The sequence below is a fragment of the Lutra lutra genome, chromosome 12, assembly GCF_902655055.1.
Source record: "Lutra lutra chromosome 12, mLutLut1.2, whole genome shotgun sequence".
In the NCBI taxonomy this organism is placed as follows: Eukaryota; Metazoa; Chordata; class Mammalia; order Carnivora; family Mustelidae; genus Lutra; species Lutra lutra.
The window spans coordinates 53438568-53464990 of NC_062289.1; the positions used below are offsets into that span (position 1 = coordinate 53438568).

Below are 26423 nucleotides of genomic sequence, written 5' to 3' on the forward strand. Positions count from 1 at the left end.
TAATTTTTTTTGAGTGATGAGAACTTTTAAGATCTACTCTCTTAGCAACTTTCAAATTTATAATAGAGTATTATTAATCACAGTCATCATACTATACATTACATCCAAAGGACTTATTTATCTTAAATGGAGTTTTCTCCTGGTTGTTAGTCATATTTTCCTGCTTCTTGGTATGCCTGCTGATTTTTTATTGGATAGTCTCCATAATGAATTTCACACTGTTGGATAATGCGTCCATTTAAACTGTGTTGCCCTTGGTTCTGACCCAGCCTTAGGTTATTACAGATATTTGATCCTTTAGAGGCTTGCTTTTGCCTTTTGTTAGGGTGCATCAAGAGCAGCTTTTAGTCTAGGGTTAATTTAGCCCCGCTACTAAGGTGAGAAACTTCTGAGGACTCTCCCTGATGTTCCACATATAACAAGGTCCTTTCATTCAGGCTGGTGGAGGGAGAACTGTTCCCAGCCTGTGGGAGCCCCAAGAACTATTTGACCTACTGTTTCCCACTGGCTTTCTCTCCAGCACCCACAGAGCAGCGCTCCCCCAGAGAACAGTCCGCAGCTATCCAGCACAGCTCCTCTGTACCACTCGCTTCTCCCTACTCTTTTCCCCACAAATTCTAGCTGACTCAGCCTCTTTGAACTTTGGTCTCTGTCCCTTCAGCTCAATGAGACTGGTAGGTTCTGTTTGGGTTCCCACTGGTTGAACTGCAGCGTGAAAACTCTGTCCAGGGCCACACTCGGTCCAGGCAATCATAGGTCTCTCATTTCAATTTCTTTTTCTCTCAGGGCTCATAGTTCTCTGTGTCCGTGTGCCAGTGCCCCCTTTTTTTTTTTTATTTGACAGAGATCACAAGTAGGCAGAGAGGCAGGCAGCAGGGGAGAGTGGGGGAAGCAGGCTCCCCCCTGAGCAGAGAGCCTGATGTGGGGCTCAGTCCCAGGATGCTGGGATCAAGACCTGAGTGGAAGGCAGAGGCTTTAACCCACTGAGCCACGCAAGCGCGCCTGCCAGTGACCTTTTTAAACAGCTTTCCCCCCCATATATTTTGCCTGGTTTTCTAGTTGTTTATGGTAGAAGGACAATTTCCATAACAGTAATCCTTTGTGGGTAGACACAGAAGTCCCTTGTAGTGTAGTTTTACATTTGCTTCTCCGGGGCCCCAGACATTGGCCATTTTTATGGGAACTTTTGGCTTGAGATTCCTACACCATGTGGTGCTGTAAATTTGGACCCCACAAGCATGCAGTACTGGCTTGAGGAATCCATTAACTTTGTTTTTCTACCCAGAACCACCCCCAGGCAGATGGCAAGCTTCCGTGTAGCTTCTCTCTGTCAGTTGGTGATATTTTTACCATTCCTAATTTTTTGACTAAGCTACTCTTCATGTACCCAGCTTTGTGCAGGACCGTGTATACAGCTGCCCATCTTCAACAGTCTGAGCCACATCTCTTGTTCTTACGTGGGTATTAACTCCAGTTCGGGGCCAGAGGGGATTTATCTAGGTGGAATAAATAGAATTTTATTATAGAATTAATAGAATTCTATTAATTCCAGGTAGAATTAATAGAATTAATAGAATTTTGCATTATCACATTTGTGCATATTTGATTTTTAGGTACTCGGTGGAGTTTTATCCTAGTAATATCTCAGCTTTATGATTTTAACTTACATTGTTTAACTGTGATTTTTTTTATAAAGTTGCAATCTACAACTTTTTTATTTTATTTTATTTATTTATTTGTCAGACAGAGAGAGAGAGAGAGAGCGCACACACACAAGCAGGTACAGTGGCAGGCAGAGGCCGAGAGAGAAGCAGGCTCCCTGCAGAGCAAGGAGCCCAATGCAGGACTCGATCCCATTACCCTGGGATCATGGCCTGAGCTGAAGGCAGCAGCTTAACCGACTGAGCTACCCAGGTGTCCCTGATTGTGATTTTATGTTGAAGGCTTACTGAGTTTACATACTAAATGAGAACATTTTAAGAGAACTCAAATTTTTCATTTCAATGCTTAGTTTCATAGGTAATTAAAGTTGTTGAAGTTTCTGGAAAGTTTTTATTTGTTAAGTCAGATAATAGTAGTACCTAAAATGGAAAGCAAATAGATTAATTTATAAATACAGTTTAATAAGTTAAAGGGAACTTAGTTACATTATTAAGGCACCCTTCAATCTTTTCAATGGCTAGATTTTTAAATAGAAAAATGAGATTTTAAAACTAACCTTCAAGGATTTAGGAAGATCTAGATTTTTAAATTTATTACTTCAGTAGACTGAATATTAATCTTATAAAACAAAACTTTGAATAGTCTTTTTTGTGCTTCAATACAATCCTCTGTGTACCAGTATCTCACATTTATCAGGTCACATTTTTATAAGTTCTCATGAGTTAGAAAGATTTTCAGCATCATTAAATTGATAGATCTGTACTTTTGTTCTCTTTCCCCCTGTAGGAACAGCAGCTTTTTACATAAGCCATCAAATCATAATGTAGTTGATTCAGTTTTGTTGTTACAGTGGCTGTAACAATTTGGGGGGGGGCGGTTAAGGGGAGGGTGCAGGAGAGGCAGAGGGAGAAGAGAAAATCTTAAGCAGGACTCATACCCAGTGTGGAGCCTGACATGGAGCCCCATCTCACAACCCTGAGATCATGACCTGAGCCGAAATCAAGAGTTGGACTCTTAACCAACTGAGCCACCCAGGTGTCCCTGAAATACTTCTTATAACCATTTTGTTGAGGAATCTCAGTGTATGGAGCTATGAGTATGAAAGCATTTTTGTCCCTCACTGCCACCTTTTCCATCAGGTCTCTCTGGACTGGATGGAAGGAATCTCTGTGATGCACACTTTCATTTCACGAGTTTTCACATAATTTCAGAACTTAGGACACACTGTTTTAAAATCATGATTTCATTGGATTCAAAGTCCTTCCTGTTTTCTCTCTGGTCTGGGCTCAGTGATATGGAATTGGGGGTGGGGGTAGCAGGTTCGGCTCACACACATACCTCCCTTCTTCCCTTCCCCCAACACTGGTGACTTTGCTGCTGGTTCTTGTGAGGGGTGCATTTGGGGTTCTGAGGAGAGTCCCGGGGGCCTCTTACCTTCACAGCTCCTGCTTTTCTCCTTTTCCCTCTCTTCGGCTCCCCTGCTGGTGTTCAATTTCCTTTGGTCCCTTCGTCCAGAGAGAGCCCTCTTGCTGAAGGAGGGAAAGCTTCAGACCGCTCAAGATCAGCTAGCTGCCCTTGGCAGGGTGCATTTGACCCTTGAGAAGTTCATCAACTTGCCATGCCTGTTAGTGACAGCACAGCATCTCTCTGCTGCCTGGTGTTCAATGTCATGGCAACAGCAGGGGGCACTTAGCTGCACAAGGGAATCAGATGGGAGGCAGTTTCTAGTCCTGAACTTTGCAAAGGAGAGGATGTGTAGTTGTACCTCCAAACCTATAAAGGAGTCTGTTGTCCCATCTCTGACCTTTGGCAGGAGGACAGAGAAGGGAAACCTTTTTTTATCCTGTTTTCCTCCAGTGGTTTGTGAGTGAGCACAAGTGTGCACATTTCCGTGTGCGTGTGGGCAGGTTGTGGGTGTGTGATGGTGTTGGGTGGTGGCTGGGGACAGTAATAGGGGGAGAACCAAATTTCCTAAAGCATAATGCTGCCTGTCAGCGAGCCCTGCAAAGAGGGGTAGGCTCCAAAGCTGGCAGTCCTCTGAACTCAGAATCAGGGTTCTCTTTTTCTTAGCTGTGCACCCTTTGTCGCCAATTCTGGCAGTAGACTCCCACACTGTCTTATTATCCTTAATCGACACATTACATGCAATTACTTTGGGTACCTTAACAATGGGATCGACTTGATTGTACATTAAGCTGCCAGATGTAAAACGATGGAGCAATTTCATACCCTTGAACCTCAGTTGACCTTGGATGGCTCATATGATCATACTAGGAAGGGACTACTTTAACCCAAAGGAATTTAAATCAGAAGATGTGCTATAAGATGCAGTGGGAAGGATGCAGCAGAGACCACACCACTGAACAGCTGAACAGGAAGGAGAAAAACACTAATGGGAAAGAGGAGAGGTGTGAGGACTGTTTATTAATACTGAGGAGGCTCCAAATCACAAGACTGCCAACAGATAAGCACGTCACTATCATTAACAACACACAAAACACACTGCTTGGCTCAACAATTCATCCCCCTTTGGACAGGATGCTGAAGTATGATTGCAACCCATGAGAATTTCCCTGGGAAAAGTCGAGCCAAGTCCAAATCCTGCTCCACAACATATTCACCTACTCTCTGACCATCATCCAACCTCCCTCCGTCTTTATTCTGGTCTTTTCTTTAAAACCGTTTCCTAGTATTTGTGCGACCAATGGCATTTTCTTAACACAGAATTTGTTGATACAGAAAACTATCAAAATGTTGTTAGTTGATGCTTTTTTATATGAATGAGAGATTTTATGATTTTCCCCTGAGCCAGCACAAAAATGGGGAGTAGAAAGCGGGAAGAGTTCCTTACACTTAACCCAGGCCATTCGCACGTGAGTAACACAAGGCAGCTCAGCGCAGCTCCCTCGTACAGCCTCCTGGTCACTTGGCCTTCTTGTTGCCTTTCTGGGGCTGCTCAGTCGCCTTCCTAGCCACCTCCTCCGGGATGAACACACTGATTGTGAAGTCGCTTATCTCTGAGCCGTACTTGTTCTTCACAACCAGCCCGTATTTGCCGGAGTCGGCGGTGCTCACCCCACTGATGGTGAAGTAGGCAGTCTTGCCGGCCTCGAACCTGATGCTACAGTGGTCATCTGGGACCAGGGGCTTCTCGTTCTTTAACCAGGAAACCTCTGGAGTTGGGTCGCCCCACACGATGCAGGTGAGATTAAGCGCCTGCAAAACACATTTTATGAGAGGGAAGGAGATAGATCAGGTACAACGATCCAACTTCAAGAAACTTTCTGGTGGTTTGGCAGGACCCAAAGGACGATAATACAAGGCCCCTGGAATAACGGGTGGAATGATGTGATAACAGGGGCATGCACCTGCTTCAATTATAATTTGACTTCACTCCTAAGTAGATTTCTGGAGGGCCTGAGCTTCCCGGCTTTGGGAAGGCTCATCATCAGAGCCACACGAAGGAGTTTGCTGCCAGTTCCCATCTGCACTCTTGCTTTCATGAACACATAGATGTCTTTTGCTCTCATGTGGCATTTGGATTCTGTCTCAGTAGAGAAATCTCATTGCCATAATCACCACCTGCTCACTTTGCATTTTGTCTGCCTCACAGAGCCCAGCAGCAGAATCATGACAGCTGTTTCAGATAATGGGATTCAGCTTCAGGTTCCATCTCCCTCCGTTTATTTCTCCCCTCAAGCCCCAACCAGTCTGTTGTAGTTGAGACGGTGCTCTACCAAAATGTATTCCTATTTCCTGATATTTTATTATATTGCCATCTGTGCTGAAACCCTCTTACTTCAAAAGATCAATGTTTAGGCCGATCGTTTTACTTTACCATTACTTTTTTGTTGAAAAATTTAAGGATAATTGTAGATTTAGAAACTGTAGTAAAAAATAATAGAGAGGTTGTATGGGCCCTTACCCAGTTTCCCCTAATATTAACACTTTACAAAACCATAGTGTAATAACACGACCAGTACACTGACAGTGATACAACCCATGGTTCTTATTCAGATCTCCCCAGTTTGGCCTGTACTCATTGGTGTTTTGTGTGTGTGTGTGGTTCTATTCAATTCTATCCCTTGTCTAGGTCCATGTATCCATTTCCTCAATCAAGATAAAGAACATTTCCATCACAAGGATCTCTCATGTTGCCCTTTATACCCACCCCTACCCCCTACCCCCAACCTCATTTCTAACTCCTGGCAAACACCAATCCATTTTCCATTTCTAAAATTTCCTAATTTCTAAAGCATTATATAAATAGCATCATATAGCATGTAACCTTTTCACCTTGCCTTTTCCACTTGGCATAATAATTCCTTGCAGATTCATCCAAGTTACTGCAGGGATCAATACTTTGTCCCTTTTTATGGCTCAATACTGTGCCATGGGATATATATACCAGAAAGGTCATCTGGGCTGTTTCCAGTTTGGGGCCATTGTGAATGAAACTGCTATTGAACATTTGTATACAGGTCTTTATGTGAACATAAATTTTATTTTCTTTATGATAAATGCCCAGGAGTATAACTACTGGGTCATATGGCAAATGCATGTTTTCTTTTTTGAGAAATTGCCAAACTATTTCCCTGATTGGCTTCACAATCTTGGCTTACATTTCTACTAGCAATGTACAAGTGATTCTGTTTCTCTGCATCCTTATCAGCACTTGTTGTTGTCACTGTTTTTATTTTAGCAATTCTGATAGGTGTTATGATATTTCACTGTGGCTTTAATTTGCATTTCTCTGATGGCCAACGTATTGAATTTACTTCACATTTTAAATTCCATTCTTGCATTTTTTTTTCTTACTGAAATTCAGGAAGTATAAGGAAAAGAACTAGGGCTCACAATATACACAATATACAGGAAGAGGATATTCATCTAAATATCCCTTCTAAAGGGTTTTATATGATCACTTACTATCTCTTCTATAAGAGTACTGCTTAAAACTGGGAGATTAAGAAATCTCTTCCCTCCATGGTTAATTAGCATTTCTTACTGAATTATCCTAAAAACACATTTCAGCAAGAAAAATAATCAAGCTATTGCCATCAAACTTATCCAAGCAGACCTGGGGTTAAAACTTTTTTTTTTTTTTTCCTCTTTAAGCAGGCTTCATGACCAATGTGGGGCATGAACTCATGACCCTGAGATCAAGAGTTGCATGCTCTACTGACTGAGCTAGCCAGGGGCCCCTTGGGGGTTAAAACTTTTAACAAAACCGAGCCAAACTCCCAAATACTTTAGGTGTCATGGAAAACTACTATCCCTATTTTAGATTTATTTCTATTATAGATCACAAAGTCCTTTCCCATACATTCTCTCTCAGAATTCTCACTACAACCCAATGAGTTGAATATCTGGAACTCCATTAAATGAGGAACATGAAAAACGGAGTTTAAAGACAAAAGCAACCTAGCATTGGTTGAGCTTCAGGTCAACTGTGGTCATCTATATTCCACCCATGAAGAAATGCAGCTGGATGAGACCTGCCTCTCACTAAAGCCTTTCCACATGCCTTGTTTTATCCCTAGTCTACCCATCATATGTCTTCATTGGGAAAAGGTTTTGTTTTCCTTCAAGAACCCATCCATTATGGCTGACTTACTGAATTTGTCTTAATGAAACAGAGGGATGAAGCAAGTAAATCCAAGTTAGAAAGATTTTCATTGCTTTTGAAACAGAAGGATGAAGACAGTGAATCCAGGTTAGAAAGTATGTTCATTGCTTTTCAGAGAGATTATTATGGAGCCAGGAAATACTAGTTTAAAGTTAAATGGAAAGAAATCAGTTTTGGGGGTGCCTCAGTCGGTTAAATGTCTGCCTTCAGCTCAGGTCATGATCCCAGGGTCCTGGGATGGAGCCCCACATCAGGCTCCCTGCTGACCAGGGAGCCCACTTCTCCCTCTCTCTTCCTCTGCCTCCCTGCCCCTTGTGCTCTCTCTCTCTCTCTCAATTTCATTTGTAAAAAAATAAATAAAAATCTTTATTTTTTATTATTTATTTATTTATTTGACAGAGAGATGGAGAGCACAAGTAGGCAGAGCAGCAGGCAGAGGGAGAGGGAGAAACGGGCTCTCTGCTCAGCAGGGAGCCCGATGCGGAACTCGATCCCAGGACCCTAGGATCATTATTTGAGCTGCATGCAGCTGCTTAACCAACAGAGCCACCCAGGCGCCCCCTAAAATCTTTTTTTTAAAAAACAAATAAATCAGTTTTCAACTGAAACAGAACCTACAGAAATTCACGGCACAAGATGTTTCCCTTCCCTTCAGATATTTCCCTTCAGAGGTGAAGTATTTAAGGGGACAGCCCATTTTCCACTAGGTGTTAGAGGTTGCATCTTTCTCCAGTTACATTTGTCACATAGTTGTGATTGAACCTTTTTTGCTTCTTGTGATATGAAAGGGTACCTCTGGGAAGAGACTAAGTGGTCTACATGTGCCCACATAAGGTAACTTGTATCCTAATGCTTGGTCTACAAAACGTTATGCTGACTTGAAAAATGGACTCCATTTTGATTCTTGTATTTGGCTACTCTGAAGTCAAGCCAAAGCAGCAGTGCCTTAAGATGAAGGCGGTGGGAGCTCTTAGACAGAACGAAGTCTAGGCCACTGGAATCCATTGCTAGTGTGGAAGAAGCAGGGACAGGAGTGCTCCATGCTTACCTTGCCTTCCTGGATGGTGACCACATCGGGGAGTCCACCCACCACTCGGGCACGGTCTGCAAGCATAGGTGTTTCTGGTTAATCACTGAAATGATGAGCGCCAGTGATCACACTCACAAAAGCACCCCAGGGAACTAACTTTCCAATTTAGTTTCCTTCTCCTAACAATTATTTTATACCTATTTTTAATACGCAAAATTAGGAAAGGGTCCGGTAATTTTAGATGTTATTCCTTCCTTGCACAGATAACTTGTGTGCGTGGGTGCCTCTACCCAAATTATCAGCTTGAGATGGCTTTGTCGTATTAAGACCTGCCCTATAATTTTCATGACTATCTTCAGCCCTGGCCCTTCTGTAGCTCAGTGGGGCTCAGCTCAAGGAGGCAGAGCAGATCTCTATGGATAGCCTCCAAGTTTGCTTGGCCTCTTTCAAGGGCTTCCTTATTATTTGAAAAAAAAAAAAAAAAAAAAAAGTATAATTGGAGGCTGTATGCCACGAGGGTTTTGCAGATGTGGGCTTTCTTTGGGCCTTTCCTAGAGAGCTTCCCATTTTTGTCTCCTGTTAGTTCTTGGTGTGTAGGACTATGTAGGGCTACTGTCTATGTCCATGAAGTACAAAGGCCCCTAGCTGAGGGGACAAGGTGTGGGAAAGGGTGCTGAAATTCAGAGCTGACCTCTTGCTCCCCTCGTACCCCCACCAAGCCCTGTGCTTTGGGTACAACTGGCTCAGCCCCAGGGAAGGACACCTTTCTGTAATCTGCTCAAAGGGACGCTTCTCACACTAACGCAGTGGCCACCACCCTCTCAATTTTAGGCCCATTTCAATTAATGTTTTACTCTAGATCCCTATTTGTACAACTCCCTTCTTCACTAAGTCAGACTATAGCTTTGAATGAGTCTTGAATCTTGACTACATTTTCCTGTTGATTCCATTACACCTTGTACCACTTGTAAGCTCAATTCCTCATCTGGCTCCTGCACCAACCAATGTGTGACATTAGGCAAGTCACTTCACTGCATGGACCATAGTCTCCTAATCTGGGGAATGGGGGAAGAGTTGCATTACGCCTGTGGACATGAAGGTACCCAGCCCTGCTCCATAGCATCCACAGGATTCCTTGGGGGATCTGGGAGGAAGTCTGAGGAGGGACACTGAGTCAGGGATCCCAGATCCCATCCCACCTTCAATTACACTAACTTGGCTTTTACCTATTTTACATTTTGGATCTGCGTGAAAGATGTTTGAATTAAGCATCCCTCAGCTTACAAAAGGTTAAACACAGGGGCACTCAAGTCTCTTATAGCGCTAAACTGCTTCAATGCAGAAACTTCAGAAAGAATTCATGATCTGGAGGGAGGAGCGGGCTCCTTGCCCACCAGAGTTCAACAATGGGGAGTGGCGGTCCACTGTGGACACTGGCCTTGCTTATGCATACAGGCTTGGAAGGGGGCCACTTGGTACCAAGGAGAAGTGCTCCCCTCTCATGCTGTACTCCCCCGGCATGCTCCGTGCTGGTGCTGGCATCTGCCCCATTCACTGCTAGCAGCTGCCTCACCACTCACAAACCCAGCACAAGAGAAGGGAGAAGAAAAGAGCAGGAAGGAGAGGGGAAAGCAGTCAAAGGTGGAAAGTTCCATCCTGAATGACCTGGAGCTACTGAAAGGCTGCCAGGTGACTTCACTGCTCACTCCCCGTCCTGGTTCCCTCCATTCCAGCTTGGGACTGACTCTATATAATTTTAGCCCTCAACAATTTTCAAACTCTGCCTCACACACTCAGAGAGAACCTGAATGATTATCGTAATTAGTCATGTCTCTCAGAATCTTTAAAAGACTGAGGTTTAGAAATCTCCATGTATGAGGCCAACAGCTAAAGAAGTTAGGAGTGAGCATGTTTCTGGGTACAAAGGCTTGACAGTTCGGTGTTTGTTTACGCAGACTGTGAAGTATTCAAGAAGGCCTTATTTGGCTTCTTGTATCCTACAGGGGCTCTTAGGAAAATGCAGGAGTATTTGATGAGTTACAGTGATTTATCTGGTATCAAATTTACAGTTTTTTATTTCTTCTTTAATATAGATACATTTTTCTGATACATTGTGCCTGCTGCAAGTGATTAAAAACTTATTGTGTAACTTGTACCCAGAGATTTCTCAAGATACCCAGGGGTAGCTCAAGTCAAGAGCTCAGTGACATTCTTTTAAAATGTAATCTGAGACCTTCTTTTCGCAGACATTCTTACTCAAGAGACTAAATGAAAACATATGTAGAACACCTAAGATTTAAAAAAAAAAAAAAAACAAGGAATGAAAGAAAAGAAAAAAAAAGCACTTCACCCTCTATCTACAGTCAAAATAAAAAAAAAAAGAAAAAGCTATTTTTTGAGACGATGCCAGGAGTAAATGGGAAGGGGCTTTACTTACTTTTCTCAGCAATGGCAGCTTGTCTGTGGTTGAGAGAAATGAACAAACATACAAACAAAGAAGAATTTTGTTTTAGTGGTACTTCAAAGTAGCAAACCTTGACTGCATTTCATTGCCTCAGAGACATTTTGCTGCTCAGCAAAGCAGTGGAAAGTGCTGTTTTTAGGCATCTGCCAAAATGAAAGACCCTCTCTAACCCTCAGGTCGGGGGAGCAGCACACCATGTTCCAGAGAAATCAGGGCACACAAATGGCAAGGGACTTACTTTAATCTCTGGAATTCAGCATAGGCTTCATCATAGGCTTTATGAGAAAAAATAAAAAGAGAGAGAGAAAGATGTTAGAATGTTCTCACCCAGAACTGTAGCAGATTAAAGTTCGCAGTAGCAGATTAAAGTTCGCAGTAGCAGATTAAAGTTCGCAGCCTGAGGTCAGTGTGGTCAGTCCAGACACGACTAAACTGATTGAATAAGACTGTGCCTGCCCATTGACTCTGCAACAGGATGGACTTTGCAGGGAGAAGCAAATACTTTCTAAGTAGAAAAGATGAAGTAGTGGATTTTAGAAGCTCTCAATTTGGTGAGAGGCCTTCCTTTGAAGCAGAGAGGAAAAGATTAGCTCTGCCAAAGATAAAATGGTAATAAAGATGGTTGCAGGATAAGCATCCTGAACATTAAAAAGACTTTTCTCTTGTTAAATCATCCCACAGGGCACAGCCTCCGAGCTGGACAGTGAAATGCTTCCGTATTACGCGGTCTGGCCCATCTATCTGTGTTAAAGGGCACGGGAGCTACTACGCTCACGGCCTCTGCCAGTGCCAGCTGAAGCAATGCTTCTAAGCTGGGCCAGAGCCCAGAGAAAAGACAGTGAGACAAGGAAAGGAGAGCTACAGACTTCTAAAATCTTTCTCCCTCACCCAAGCCTGCTGAGCAAGCCACTTCGAAAAGTTCGGGCATAAAGGCAGCTTTATTTTGAAATCTCTCTCACCTCCTCTTTGCTCCTATGTGGTCTGGGAATCACCGTATTTTACATCTTGAAAGTATTTACCTAATACTAATCCATCCCCCTCCTTTTATGGAGGGGAAAAAGAAGCATAAAAAGTCAGGCTTCAAGTCTCTGGAGGTCGACCAGTTAGGCTAAGCGTTCAGTTCTCTTCCTTTTGCCCACATGACACAGAAAGAACTGAGCCCCGCTGAACTAATCTGCTTGGGTGGGCCAGAGAGTAAAAGAAATTTTTTTTTTTAAGTTTTAAATTTATCCACCCCTTCCTGTTGCCGTTGTTGGTTGTCAGAGGGACTACAGAAGAAATCCTGTTACTACAGCCTGTGACTCAGGAGCAGCAGAGCCTGAAGGCAGCCTTCCCCTCTTTCTAGCCCTCCTGGGTGGGAGATGAGGGGTGGGTGGGTGTAGGGGGGGAAGTGGGGGGAGGAAGGGCCTGGTGGCTCAGCCCAAAACAATTCAAGGCAGGACTGCTGAAAGGCTGAGCTCTTGTGAGTCTACTCTCTGCAGATTAAAAACACTAAGACTTCTGGAATATTCACACTGCATTTTAGTATATGAAGAGGTGGAAGAAAAAGTCAGTCCAAGATCTCCCTAAGGAATGTGAGGCAGAAGCTAGATAGGAGCAGTGGAAGGACTGCCCAGAGGCTGAGTCCCAGGTCCTTGAGGGGGGGATGATAGAGACAGGAGCTGGAGGCAAGGACAGTGATAAATAAGCTACACATTAAGAGCCTCAGGGCACAACATCCTGACCTTGTGGCTTCCAAGACCTTGGGGCTGACAGATGAAGAGCCACAGTTTCGGAACACAAGCTCCCTCTCCTCATCCACCACTCTGAGCTGTTTATCTTGTGGTTGCTAGCTGCGTGTTACATCTCGACTCTATCTTCCACATCTCTCATTACTTCCTGCTTCTCTTCCCTCTTCTCTCCAGATGCCCCCAGTCTCGCAGTAGATGACCAAGACATCTGAGGCCATAAGGACCCAACTTCTCCAACTTTCTTCTCTTCTCCTCACTACTGATCCTTGCTTATTCATATTTACCTAACCGCCTACCCCAACCCACCCCAACCCACCCCACCCCCGGTTTCTAAAGAAAAGGGATCCCTACTCCTTTCCAAAGTCAATGCCTTCACCCCTGCCCTAGATCTCAGACCTTCCTTTCTTCAGAACACGGATACATTGGTTATTTCTCGTCACTCACATCTTCCAGCTCAACTGAATTCTTAAACTCTTAAACATGCTCAAACTCCAGTCACCAGAACTTCTTCAGTGCTTGTTCTTGCTCAGGTGACTGTAAATTAGCCTGCCCTCCTTTGTGAGCATGTTGAAAAGGGACTCCTTTCTGTGTTTGTCTCTATTTTGTACTTTTCACTGATACTTCAAGACCCACTGAATTCTTGCTTCTACCACCATGCTGAATTTAAATTGCTTTCCTAAAATCTCCAATCATCCTCCAATAGTCAGATGCAATGGCCTCTTATCACCCTTCATTCCTTTGAAAAAGTCCATTCCTCCACAGAAAAGTTCTAATCTGTAAAATACTCATTTACCTTGTCCAGAAAGATCCACTGTCTTCAGATGTCCAGTTTTGCCATCAAAGAGCTCCATCACATATTTGCCTTTGTCATTCGGAGTGGGCTCGCTGATTTGCAGCCAGATCTGCTCCCCAGTGACCCCACTCTTAACTCTGTCCGAGTACTTAATAGGAGTCCCACTGTTCACAGCAAAGAAAACATTGTTATTGTCTCCTTTCATCCACAGCTGATTTTTACTTTGTCTCTTTGAGGGTCTCAGCTTAGAGTTTAACAGGGTTTCAAACAACATGAGAACCATGCATGTTCAGCTTAAGAAAAAATGTGGGCCCTGAATCACAGAACTTGGATTCCAAGGCCCAGGGTGGGGGTGGGGTGTGGACAGTCTGTACATTTAACCTCCAGCAACAGTCTGGGGCCCTAGCTGATTGCAACACTGATACTTCTCAGTGGTATTAATTAACTTTGCTTTTGCTTCGGTTTATTTGTAGGACTAAGAGAATCTTTAAAGTGAAAAGTACAAACTATGTATTCTATTACTGCATATTTCTTGCAGATGGTCTATGGCTATAAGTCAGATTTTACAAACTAAGTAAAAACAGACTTAAGGAGGGTCATCTGTGGCTGACATCTATTGACATAAGTGGTTACAAAGCTATTTAAAACAATGAAAAGCAGAGTCTGCCATGATGAATGAGGCACTTTCTCTGTCCCTGGACATGAGTTCCTCCAAATTCTATAGCAGGTCATGAGCAGACACATACATTCCATTCTTTAGAGAATAAAAGCAAATAGAACACTTGGCCTTGTGATCTGATGATTTAGAAATGTTACTGTTATAAATGAAGAGAAAGGTAGAGGTAGGTGTACTGTCAATGATGCTGAAAGAAACTTTATGAAGAGTTTGTAAACATGTGAGGAAATCAGAAAAAAAGCAGTATACAGAAATAATTATAGTAATAATTATGCATACAGAAAAGACTGGAAGTATACCAAAAAGTTTACACTATGGCTAGGAAAACTATGGATGATATTATCTTATAAGCTCTTTCTAATATGTAATATGATATTATAAGTATATTTTCTAAAACAAGCATGTATTACATTGGTAGTTGTAATAAACAAAATGATCTAAAAACAGAAAAGCAAAAATCTCCACTAAAAAAGTTTCAGCTTTCAAATAAACATTCAGCTTTTTTCTTATACAGTATAGTCTTTAAAATATATTCACAAACTGCCATAAGAGGGATGCCTGAGTGGCTCAGTCAATTAAGCATCTGTCTTTGGCTCAGGTCATGACCTCAGGGTCCTGGGATCAAGCCCCAGGGTGGACTTCCTGCTCAGTGGGGAGCCTGCTTCTCCCTCTCCCTCTATCCCGCCTCCTCCCCAAAATTTTTTAAAAAAGGAAAAAAAATACTGCTATAAGATGTAGGGTAAAGGAACCCATCTGTACGCACAGACTTGAGTCTGAGAAATATATATGTCTTAAAGAGCTAGAAAGATAGTCCTTGGTTTTGCTCTAATAAATCTGTTTGAATTCTCTAATCTCTGACTAACTTGCATAATATAATACCTTAGATTTGTAAAGCCCTTCATGGTTTACAAAGTGCCATAAATTTCATTCTCTCATTGGCTCCATCACTATTATGAGATAGAACAGGTACTGTTCCTATTTCGTATGAAAGAAACCTAAGATTTCAAAATATTAAATGACTTGTCTAAGATTCAAGGACAGATAGGAATGAAGTCAAGGCTAAAACCCATTTCAAGTTTTTTCCTGTTATGCCACACTTACGTAAAGACAGTGAAGACAATCAGTCCTTGGTTCCTGAATCTTTCATAGGCACATGGGTACACAAAATAGTCATTCAGGTGACTAGACCAAATAGTGTAAAAGGTTTATGCCTTGCTAGTCTAATAGCAACTTCCTTAAAACTGAATGTTCTAATTTTTTTGAGCAAGTAATTCTTTTAAAGATGATATAAAGCTTTTTGATGACTCAGTTAATTCATCTTCTCTTATTCTTCAGACTGATATATTAGAATGTCCTAGATGTCACAGAGGAATTTCCTAGAATTTGATCTATTTTAACTTATAATTACTTTCCTAAAATGTGTTCTGAAAGAAATAGAACAAAGGACTGAAACCCCAAGCATTCAAATTGGAATTTCACTTGTTCTCTCCCCGCTCTCTCTCTCTTCTTTTTAAGAGCTCAGGAAAAGAAAGAGAAAAAGAACAAAAACACTGTTCTGTATAATAGTAGTCATTTTAAAGAAAACACAAATGTCTGTTTTGTGGGACCCAGTTCCGGTTAAATGTTCCATCTGACTTTTTTTTTTTTTTTAAGATTATTTACTCATTTATTTGACAGACAGAGATCACAAGTAGGCAGAGAGGCAGGCAGAGAGAGAGGAGGAAGCAGGCTCCCAGCAGCGCAGAGAGCCCAATTCCGGGCTTGATCCCAGGACCCTGGGATCATGACCTGAGCTGAAGGCAGAGGCTTTAACCCACTGAGCCACACAGGCACCCCTCAATCTAGACTTTTAAAGCAACTGGAACACCACTGTGTGGGGAGCTCTGGAGCCAGGCCTGGGCTCAGTCCTCCAACTGCCACTTAGCTGTATGACCTCAAGCAAGTCATTCCCCAGGCTGAGCTTCCTAGACCTGCCTCTTAGAGCTGTGAATAGTAAATGAATTCATACATGTGAAGGGCTTGGGGCAGCGGCCAGCATGTGATAGACACCCACTGTAGGGAAGATACAAATAAACACTGTTGTGTGCCTCCTCCCAGGGCTGCCACACTGACCTATTGCTCGGTGGGGCTCCTAAAGAACTTCTGGAATGAGAACCCCCTGCATCCGAAGAGTGGACCGAAGGGACCTGTGCCCCATCAGATTTCTATGCCAGGCTGTTCTCTTTCAGCTCAGGACATTTCAAGGAAGGGCAGTGGTTAAGGACAATGTTGAAAGTATAACAGGGGGACTGACTGAACGTAGAAACCTACTTTAGCTCTTAGAATACCAGAGGTGAACTTGGGTTCACCTATACTCCACAAAGGAACCTGGGATTAGAACAGATCTGTAGGCTCAGTCTAGCTCAAATACACATTCCCAAAGCAATCTTGAATCCCCAAAGCCTTCCAAGGGAGGACAAGAGACATGCCAATGCCCAACTATGCCAACTGCTATCAATGATAACAAGAACAAACTCAGGCACTCCACTGGATTAGGTTTCTTTGGTGAATGGCTATTAACTCATATAATGGGAAATGTGGTGGCTCATGGTGCATGCTGCTTCAGTTTTGTTCCAGACCATAGCAGGGGTGAGCTGTGTTTAGAAAGAGGGGTAAGAATCTCATTTGCCTGGCAAAGCAGAGGGAGCCCAAGCTCAACCTTCTGGATGTAGAAGTTCCATTACAGAGATGTGTATGGATGATGACAGTTCCCAGATCCCAAAGACAGATGATCTTAGCCATCACTGGCCTCGCCACACACGTGTTGAGGGAAAGCGCTAACTTCATGCTAAAGGAATGGTGGGGTGCTTCTGTCCTACACTTGTCAACGTCAGACCTGGGAAGTAAAAAGGCTCCTTACCTGAGAGGAAGAAGAGAAGGTTGTTGCTGCTCCCTCCCTACCCCTGCCAACACACACACACACACACACACACACACACAGGGCAAAAAGAATTTCCACACGGCAGTTAACTTCCCATTTACTTACTTGTGGGACCAGTTAACTTTCAGATCATCCAGGTAGTAAGTAACAAAAGAGTACAGCCGGATGCCCTCAGCTGTGCTCTGGATTTTCAGATCTGTAGCAGACAGAGCTGAAAGAGGAAAACAGGATAGTTCATTCATACAGCTGTAAGCCTATCCAGAATAGTGAAGCATTGTCGTGGGGAGACCATTTTAACTTACCTATGGTTTTACATACTTCACTCATCAGTTCTTTAAAGGCTGTGAATAGAGATTCATAGACAGAGCTTTAGCATAAAAATGCTCAACGTAAGGTCAGATCTCAAATTGTGAGTAGCATGTAATCTTAGCATTAACCTGCCTGGTGAAGGGTATTGGCCACAGGTGAATTTGCATATCAACTGACCAAAAGTGCTCTTTGAGGGAATAATACCTCAATTTGTATCAACTTTTAAAAGATCCCTGCTCTCATTCTGATATATTTTTCCTTCTAATTCTTTGTAACTGTCACCATATTTACATTCTAGAGAAAGCCACAGTGAGATTTCCAGGAAGGTTCTTGGCTTCAGGATTCTCTTCTTGAGTCCCAAGAAGTTTTAGATTACATATGTGGAATTTTCTTATCTGTGCCATCAACTCATAACGAATTAGCCAATCAGGTTTCCTGATATTTCTCTGCCTGATAATGCTTCTTGCCAATAAGCACATTTAGTCTTGCCTCCACCAGGATCAGGAAGGTGAAATCAAAGTCAGACCTACACCATTAGTAATATTAAAGATCTTGTTCAAGAGCATGCTTGGAAGTTTGGTGGTCACATGTATGTCATTGTTATCGTGACATATTTGTCCTTAGAAGTCTCTGAAAAATGGAAATTGCTTTCTTGCTCTGCTAATAACTGAGAGACTTGACAACTTGGCATTTCATATATAAATCTTTCTTGCCATCTGTTAAGAGTGGACTATTCGGTGACATGTTTTTCATGGTAATTTATTATTTTTTTAATAAACTTTTTTTTTTTTTAAGTAATCTCTTCACTCAACTTGGAGCTCAAACTCACAACCCTGAGATCAAGGGCCGCATGCTCCTCCCACTGAGACAGCCAGATGTCCCTCACAGTAGCTTTTGATTCTGGAACATTTTTTATAGGGTTGAAACAAAAATGATGATTTATATTGAAAACAGAACCCTTGTGGACTATGGACTATAAATTCTCTGAAGATCAAAAGTACTCTTTGATTTCCAGGAAGACTAAAAGTGAAATATTTTTTAATAACACAGTAGTTCACTCTGCTGGAATTTAAATTAAAATAAAATCTATGAACAAAAACTCAGCATGACCTTAATTATTACCTAACTAGTTAAATTAGTTAACTTAGTTAGTTAGTTCTATACACAGAACACACAAAAAGAACCCCAGCAGTTAGGAGAAGACTGACCTTCATCCACAAGCTTCAGTCTGCTCTTATCTTTTCCTCTGTCATCTTTCAGGATAACTTCATAAATCCCAGCATCTTTCTTGGAAAACTAAGGGGGAAAGGAAACACCACATTGCAGATTATAGCAGCCTCAGAGAATGGTGTTTGCATTTTTAAGGTCCTGTGGTTTATAGACCCACTGTCAAATCACTTAACAAACATCTGGCCAAGGGAGTGATGAGGACTTCACAGATTAACCTGTCTGTCATCATTTGACCTGCTAGCAGTCCTGATTTTTCATCCTCTAAGATTATAATTGATTTGAGACTTAAATTCCTTATCCTTTACTCTGCCTTCATATTAAAAACTAATGATCACATATATTTGAAAGATATGTTCTTTTAGACAAAAAGTAGATAAAAATCTGTACTTAACTGAATACTGTGTCTGATTGTCTCTGTACTTTTGGGAACAAGCTATCATGAGGCTTAAGAGCAAACCAAGAAGAATCCACTTAATTGTCCTGCCACTCACCCAACTATGAAAAGAGGTAGTTCAGAGAGGCCAGAGTTGGTGGTGTCTAGCCAATACTGGTTGGATATTGGATATCTGACAAATCCATGCCTTATCACAAGGTGAGAGAAGCTTTTGTGTCCCTATGGCTTGTTTTTTGGGTGATGTCAGGGCAGGGATCTTTGGAGCAGCAAGAAGTAAGGTGTTAAAAATGTGTGGGGCAAAGGCATACAGAATCTGGTCTCTTTTTTAGAAGAATGTAGGGTACAGAACTAATATACTTACATTTCACACTTACAGTCACCTACCTCTGTTATAAGCAGGGTACATATACCATCCTTAAAGTCATGCTTTTCATCCACTGATATCTCTCTTTCATCTTTGTACCACACAATATGAGTCTCCTTCTTAATATTTGCCACCTAGAAGAAAAACCATAATTATACTTCTTGAAATAGGGGACTGCTACTCTTACAAAACTAAACAGTTCTTAACATAGCATTGGATAGAACAGAAAGCACTGAACTTATAAGACACAGATTTCTTCTTAACTTTATTTTATTTTTTCGGTGTTCCAAGACTCATTGTTTATGCATCATACCCAGTGCTCCATGCAATATATGCCCTCCTTAATACCTACGACCAGGCTCACCCAACCCTCCATCCCCTTCCCCTCCAAAACCCTCAGTTTGTTTCTCAGAGTCCACAGTCTCTAATGGTTCATCTTCCCCAAGGGAGCTGGGGGAAATCAGAGGGGAAGGAGACATAGATCTCTAAAGGGATCAACTGAAAGCTATTTTAATTGATAAAGAGTTTAAAATAAAATAGATACAAGTGAATAAACCTAAATCAATAGCATTTCTATGTCCAACAATAAAAATTGATTTTAAAATATCTGGTGGAAAAAAAAAAACTGGTGGGCAGAAAAGAATAGATACATACATGATAGCAGGCAGACTTAAATAAAATAAATAACAATAATAAATATCTGAAAATCATGGGCAGACACATCCCATCACATTAAAATACAGCCTGTGTCACAAAAAAAATCCTTTATCAAAAGAGTGGAATGAGTAAGTATATATCTAAATGAGTAAATATGTATCTAAATATTTTATTTTTTATTTTTTTAAGTATATTTATTTATAGTTTCTACATACATGGAACTCAAACTCACGAGTCTGAAGAGCCACATGGTCTACTGACTGAGTCAGCCAGGCACCCCTCTAAATATTTTTAAAAAGACCAATGAAGCTTTGCAAATAAATGTGGAAGGTAAGTATGTTTTTAAAAACATTTTTTAATTAAAGTATTTTCAGGTTTATTGAAATATAATTGACATACAATGTATAAGTTTAAGGTAAATATATTGATTTGAGATATGTATATATTATAAAATGATTACCATGGTAAGTTTAGTTAACATCCATCAACTATGATTTAATAAGTTAATTCCTTAGCAAGTTTGAGGAAACATTTAAATCCTATACCTATACAAACTTCAAATAGGCTAAACACACTCATACAGTTAAAGGGATCTTGAGCTTGATCTACAATGTTTGAATTTTCTACAAAGAAGAGTATATTCATGTATTTCTTATATAATTAAAATTATATAAAATTATATAAAAAAGTAAAGACTTCATACAAATCAAGAAAACAATCCCTAACACCTAGGGAAAAGAACACATAATTCCCCAAAGAGGAGATATAACCACAAAACAAACAGATGGAAAAAAATGTGTAATGTAATTATAAACAAGGGTATGCAAGCTTTAAAATGTTAAAAACTTTCCATTAATAAATGAAATAATATGGGATCAGGAGGGAGACAAACCATGAGAGACTCTTAATCTCACAAAACAAACTGAGGGTTGCTAGGGGCTGGGGGGGTAGGGAGAGGGTGGTTGGGTTATGGACATTGGGGAGGGTGTGTGCTATGGTGAGTGCTGTGAAGTGTGTAAGCCTGATGATCCACAGACCTGCACCCCTGGGACAAATAACAGAATATGTTAAAATAAATAAATAAATAAATAAATAAATAAATAAATAAATAAATAAATATTAACATAAACATAAAGTAACATAAGAACCAACACTGGTAACTTTATAGTGAAACCAGCACACACAAACATTCTTTATAATCCTGTAAACTGGTCCCTGAATTATAGGAAGTAACTGTTACTAGGCGACATCGCTTCTGATAAAAATGACCCCTGACTGGGAAAAAAGCTGGGACTAGGAGGGAGTAGAAATGGACTCCACAGCTTTAGGTTTCCCTAAGTATGCTGACACTTGTAATTTGGGCATGGGGATTACATGGGGACTGCTGGAAGCTCTGCCTAGGGAGTTGTTACAGGAGGTACTGGATGCTTAGAGTACGAAGTATTTTTAAAGCCATTTCATTTCCTACACTGACCAAAGTAGGTCTTGTCCCCTTGCACCTTAGCTGTCATCAGGGGGTGGTAAAGTGGATTCCTGCAGGAGAGGAGTGCCCAGCACTGCCTTGCAGGCAAGCTGAGGTTCTTGTCCCATATTCTGTTGAGTAGAGTAGTTCCAAATGGGGCTGGCCCACGACAGTCTTATGAATCTAACTACACATACCCCATTAACTATAATGAATATATAAATTGCTAAATGTACCAAAATTGCTATAATCATGAAACAAAGAGCAATGGCAAGACAGAGGAAAGTTCATTCTACCTGGACAGAGAAGGGAAAGGCTTTACAGAAAAGATGACTAAGCTCGGCCTAGAGAAAAGATTTTGTCAGAGAAGCTGAAAGATCACTCCAGGCACTGGAACAGCATGAATACATAATGTATGATTATTCAGAATCTCTTTCTACATTCAGAATCTGGGCAAAGGGCTGATCCTCCTGAGGAAAGCCATGGAAACAGGACACCAGAGTTCACCTCCCAGAAGGCTAGTGTAACAGGTAGTACAAAAAGGAGGATAGACATGTGGGTCTCGGGGAAGGCATGGTTTATGGGGTGGGCAATATGAAGGAGAAAGCGAGTCAGGGGCAACATGGCCATGGACAGCCAGGAGGAGAGAGAGGGCTTTGGGTGGTGCCTGAGAAACTGTTTTTCAGGAAGTTTGCCATTTCCTGAGAGGCTAAATAAAGCCTAGACTTTATCTTCGGACATATTTCTGGTAGATTGCTCTTCCTTTAAATGTCATCAGACCTAGAAGAGACGGGGGCACTTGGGTTCTGACTTTTACAATGCCAATGCCAAACCCATGCTTCTACTTTGGAGTCACTGTCTGCTGTCATGACCTTCACACTCCAGCCTCAAAACATTCTGATGACTCACTCAGCTGAACACACCGTGAGCTAAGGTACAAAATGATTCAGAATGTGATATGGACTTCTATTTCTAAATTTTTCCCTAGGCCTAATAAGACGATTGGTCATGAGTTGCAAACTCTTGACCAAGCCTCTTCCATCCCGGCAGCACACTGGTTTCAGAACCCACAGCTGAGCTAGCCAATACTCAAAGGTATTGTTGCCTCAGTCATACAAGCTAGATAGGAAATTGCTACACTTCCATGGAAAGACAGTGTATCTGGAATGACTGTGGAATAGCTCTATTACTTGGAATGAAGATTTGGCCTGAAACAAAGACACTGTGAGATTCTTCTGAGATTAATTTTTTTTTTTAATGGGGGCAGGGGAGAGAAGAATGAATAGGCAGAGCACAAAGGCTTTTTAAGGCAGTGAAAAACTCTGTATGATACCATAATGGTGGATAAAGGTCATTATATATTCATCTAAACCCACAGAATATATAATACCAAGAGTGAACCCTAATGTAAACTGTGGACTTTGGGCAATTATGACATGTCCATGTAGAATCATTTGGAACCAATGTGCGACTTTGGTGGGGGGATGTTGATGAAGATGCTGGCTATACAAGTATGAGGACAGGGGCTACCTGGGAAATCTCTGTACCTTCCCTGCAATTTTATTGTGAACCTAAAACTTCTCCTAAAAAACATAAAGCCTTGATTTAAAAAGAGAAGAGCCAGTCCTTATCAACTAGGGTGAAATTAATAGGTGCAATCATCTTATCTTCCCATATTTTTATGTTGTTTTATTTTATCTTATTTTAGGTTTCATTTTATTTTATGTATCTTCCCAACCAATGATTACAGTAATAATCAATGGCAAGAATGTGTCACCTAGCATTTTGGTTCAAATGGCGATGAAAAATTGATCTTTCCTTTCTCACATTCTATGTTATTTTTATTTCACTTATATCAAATATTTAAAATCTACCTACTTCTTACCCTGCATTTCTTCTTCTTCTTCTTCTTCTTTTTTTTAAAGATTTGCTTATTTATTTTAGAGAGAAAGGGAGAGAGAGGGCGGGCAAAGGGAGAGAATCTCAAGAAATTCCCCACTAAGTGGGGAGCTTGACACGGGCTGGACGTGGGGCTCAAGTCCCTTGACCCACGAGATCCTGACCTGAGCCAAAATGGAGTTGGATGCTCAGCCTATTGTGCCACCCGGATGCCTCCTTACCTTGCATTTCAATAGTACATTACATTCACCAGTCACTTCCCAGCTCAAATACTCAGCAAAATGAGGACCTAGAAAATTTTAATGACATCAATAATCACTCTATTAATCACAAATGCAAAATCAAAGCTCATTCTTAAATTCTAAAATGATATATGTATACAAAGTATATTTATATACATAAATATATAAAGTGATACTTTAAAATTCAAGATTAGTTTTCAAATATTTTAAACTGACATAAATTTAATAATAAATATTTTCAATTATTTTTTTATTTACCAGGGCATTATTAACATTAGCAATAATATATACTTAAATTTGTTATGGAATTAATCTTGGAATATTTTTTTCAAGAAATACAAAGTTTTTCTCTTTACTCACTGCCCATTTTTACCTTGTTTCCTGATCCATTCTTGCCGCTGGAATTCGGCTTCTTTCTGGAGTTTTTTATAAACTAAAATAGAAAAACAAAGAAGTATGAATTGAGTTGAGTGGTATAACTGTATACACCAGCCACTGTGCTGATTTATATTCTTTTTTTTTTTTTAAGATTTCATTTATTTGTTTGTCAGAGAGAGAACAAGCAGGGGGAGAAGCAGGCCTCCTGCTGAGCAAGGAGCCTGATGTGGGACTAGAATCTAAGACCCTGGAATCATGACACATGCTGAAGGCAGATACTTAACTGATGTAGCCACCCAGAGATCCCTATATTCATTATTATAACATACTTATATGCCATGACAACCTATTTAAGTTTTTATAATGAAGAAAGAGGCTAGGAAGGTTAAGTAAATCGTTCAAGGTCATGAAGCAAGGAAATAGTGAAATAGTATTGGATGTTGCAAATGTAGAGATTTGGCCAGCCTTTCCAAATGCCACATTTGTTAAATGCCACATTTTACATGTTGGTAGTTTCTACAGTGGCTTATGGCAGCTGACGTATAATCCAGTTATATAGTAGGATTAATTGATCTGGCATGAACCACTTGTGCATATTTTTCTTCTTAATTTAAATAGTTTAAAGTACGTACATAGTATAAGGTACTATCATTGTTTCTGAGATACAGATGCAGTCTTCGTTGTATTGCAATCTCCTTCACTGGAGAATTTTAGTAATAAATACTTGTTTAGACAGGAGATCATTTAACTGCAGTCTTCCCTGTGGGCTAAGGTTAAATCTGGTGAAATACTGTGGAAAGTATTCACTGAAATTGGATTCCAGTCTTTGAAATACAAGAAACATTTCCTGCTGCCTTCCACATGACCACTTTGATGTCACAGGGTATTTGCACTGAAGGGAACAGTGAAGTCTTTGAGTTAAGGTGCCACAGACTTCTTACCATCTCCAATGAGAACAAGAGTGGAGTGGCCGGTTGCTTTTCCATCTTGAAGCTGGAAAGTATATGTTCCTTCATCCTCATCCTGTAGCTTTTCCATGAACATTTCAATTATGCCAGTGTTTCGGTCAATATGCATCTTGTATTTCTTGAGTGTGGAAAGGAAAACAGAAATCAGTGAGGAAGATATGATGCTGATGCCTGATGAAATAAATGCAAACTCCGAAAAATCGTAATTTTAACAAAATTTATTGTTAACTTTTTTTTTTTTAAGATGGGCTTTCAAAATCTTATTCCCCGGAAAAAGAAAAATATGATGTGGCATATATGACCCTGACCAGAACTGATTACTATAAAGTCTGAAATTTAATTTTTTTAAATACAAATAAAGTTCTGTTATCCCAAGTCAGAAATGTTGCCAAAACGGTGTTTTTAGATTCCCATTTTACCTTCCAGATTACATTCATTTTAATTAGCAGAATAATGCAAAACAGCATGAAGGACATGTTTTTGTCTCATCCATTGCTATATCCCTCACATCTTGGGCACACAAGGTCTACAGCAGGCAGTTAATAAATATATGTGGAATTAATATGTGAATAAAAATGCTTCCAAAACATGTGAAGTCCATTTGTTCCTAATAAACTGTACTCGCCCTACTGTTCTGTGCTTATTTTATATGTTGCTTAGGCAACTTTTTTTTCATTGTAAAGATAAATCTTAGCCTCTGGGCATACAAGCACAGGTTCTATAGTGGATTTTACTTAATGAAGTTTTCCTATAAAATGTCACAGAATGAAGGCTCAGGTCTGGTATCAGCTCTGTGCTGCAGTTCATGCCCCAGAGTGTTCCCTGCAGGAAGCCAGTCTGCAACTGAGACCACATTTTTGCTTTGCTTTCCTCTACATTAGCTTGTTTCCCTAATCCCCACTCCTGAGAGAAATTCTATTTCAGACTGTCCTTCTAGGGAACTTAGCCTACGACACTGATTTCCACCAACGAAATAGTGTAAGAACTAACTGCAATGACAATGAACAGTTCTTCGAGTTCAGAGCATGTATGTGTATGTGTGCATGTGGGCAATAGCATGAGAGCCTGTGTGAACACATAAAGGAGAGTGCGTCGATGCACATGTGTGCACCAGTGGTCCCTAAATGGCTGTGGCAGAAGACAGTGATGCCATCAATGCTTTTTCCTTCCCCTCCACTGGCTGGGTGATGAGCACAGCCATTAAGGAGAATATTTCAAAAATGGAGAAGATGGGCCACCGTGGACTCTGTGCGACTTACTCAGGTTCTATACACGGTTGCTAAATGAGCTAAAAAGAAATATATTACATTTTTTTTGTTTTTATGTTATTTTTTAATATTATTCATTTTATGTTATTCATTCTCCCCCTCATTAATGAATCCTGAAATGTTTTTAAAACATATCTTGATGAAAGGAGAATAGGTTGTTAATAACGGCCACAAATCACACCTCTCTCCCATCTTTTGAGTCTCTCATTTATACCTGTGATAGCACAGTAAGAGCCAGAGCTCCTAACCCCAGGTTCTTCAGTACCATGGGGTACTGGCCTGATTCTGGGAGGACAAATAAAGTGCAGATGTTGCAACTCTGTCTATGGAAACTATGTTTCTATTAAA

The 26423-nt window shown here is 40.9% G+C and overlaps 1 protein-coding gene across 3 annotated transcripts in view; it reads right to left on the bottom strand.

Moving 5' to 3' along the window:
• Positions 1-4066: 4066 nt before the first annotated feature.
• The window catches only part of MYOM1 (myomesin 1), a 151900-nt gene continuing 129543 nt past the window's right edge, over positions 4067-26423 (bottom strand). For all 3 annotated transcript variants that reach the window (XM_047696346.1, XM_047696348.1, XM_047696345.1), the window contains 12 exons: positions 24781-24925; positions 23835-23894; positions 23441-23508; positions 19222-19335; positions 18422-18509; positions 17207-17245; positions 17010-17115; positions 13309-13472; positions 11024-11060; positions 10759-10781; positions 8340-8395; positions 4067-4878 (listed from right to left, as the gene is read on the bottom strand). In XM_047696346.1, the coding sequence (XP_047552302.1) occupies positions 4585-4878; positions 8340-8395; positions 10759-10781; positions 11024-11060; positions 13309-13472; positions 17010-17115; positions 17207-17245; positions 18422-18509; positions 19222-19335; positions 23441-23508; positions 23835-23894; positions 24781-24925 (1194 nt within the window). In that variant the 3' untranslated portion in view covers positions 4067-4584. The remainder of the gene's footprint in view (positions 4879-8339; positions 8396-10758; positions 10782-11023; positions 11061-13308; positions 13473-17009; positions 17116-17206; positions 17246-18421; positions 18510-19221; positions 19336-23440; positions 23509-23834; positions 23895-24780; positions 24926-26423) is intronic.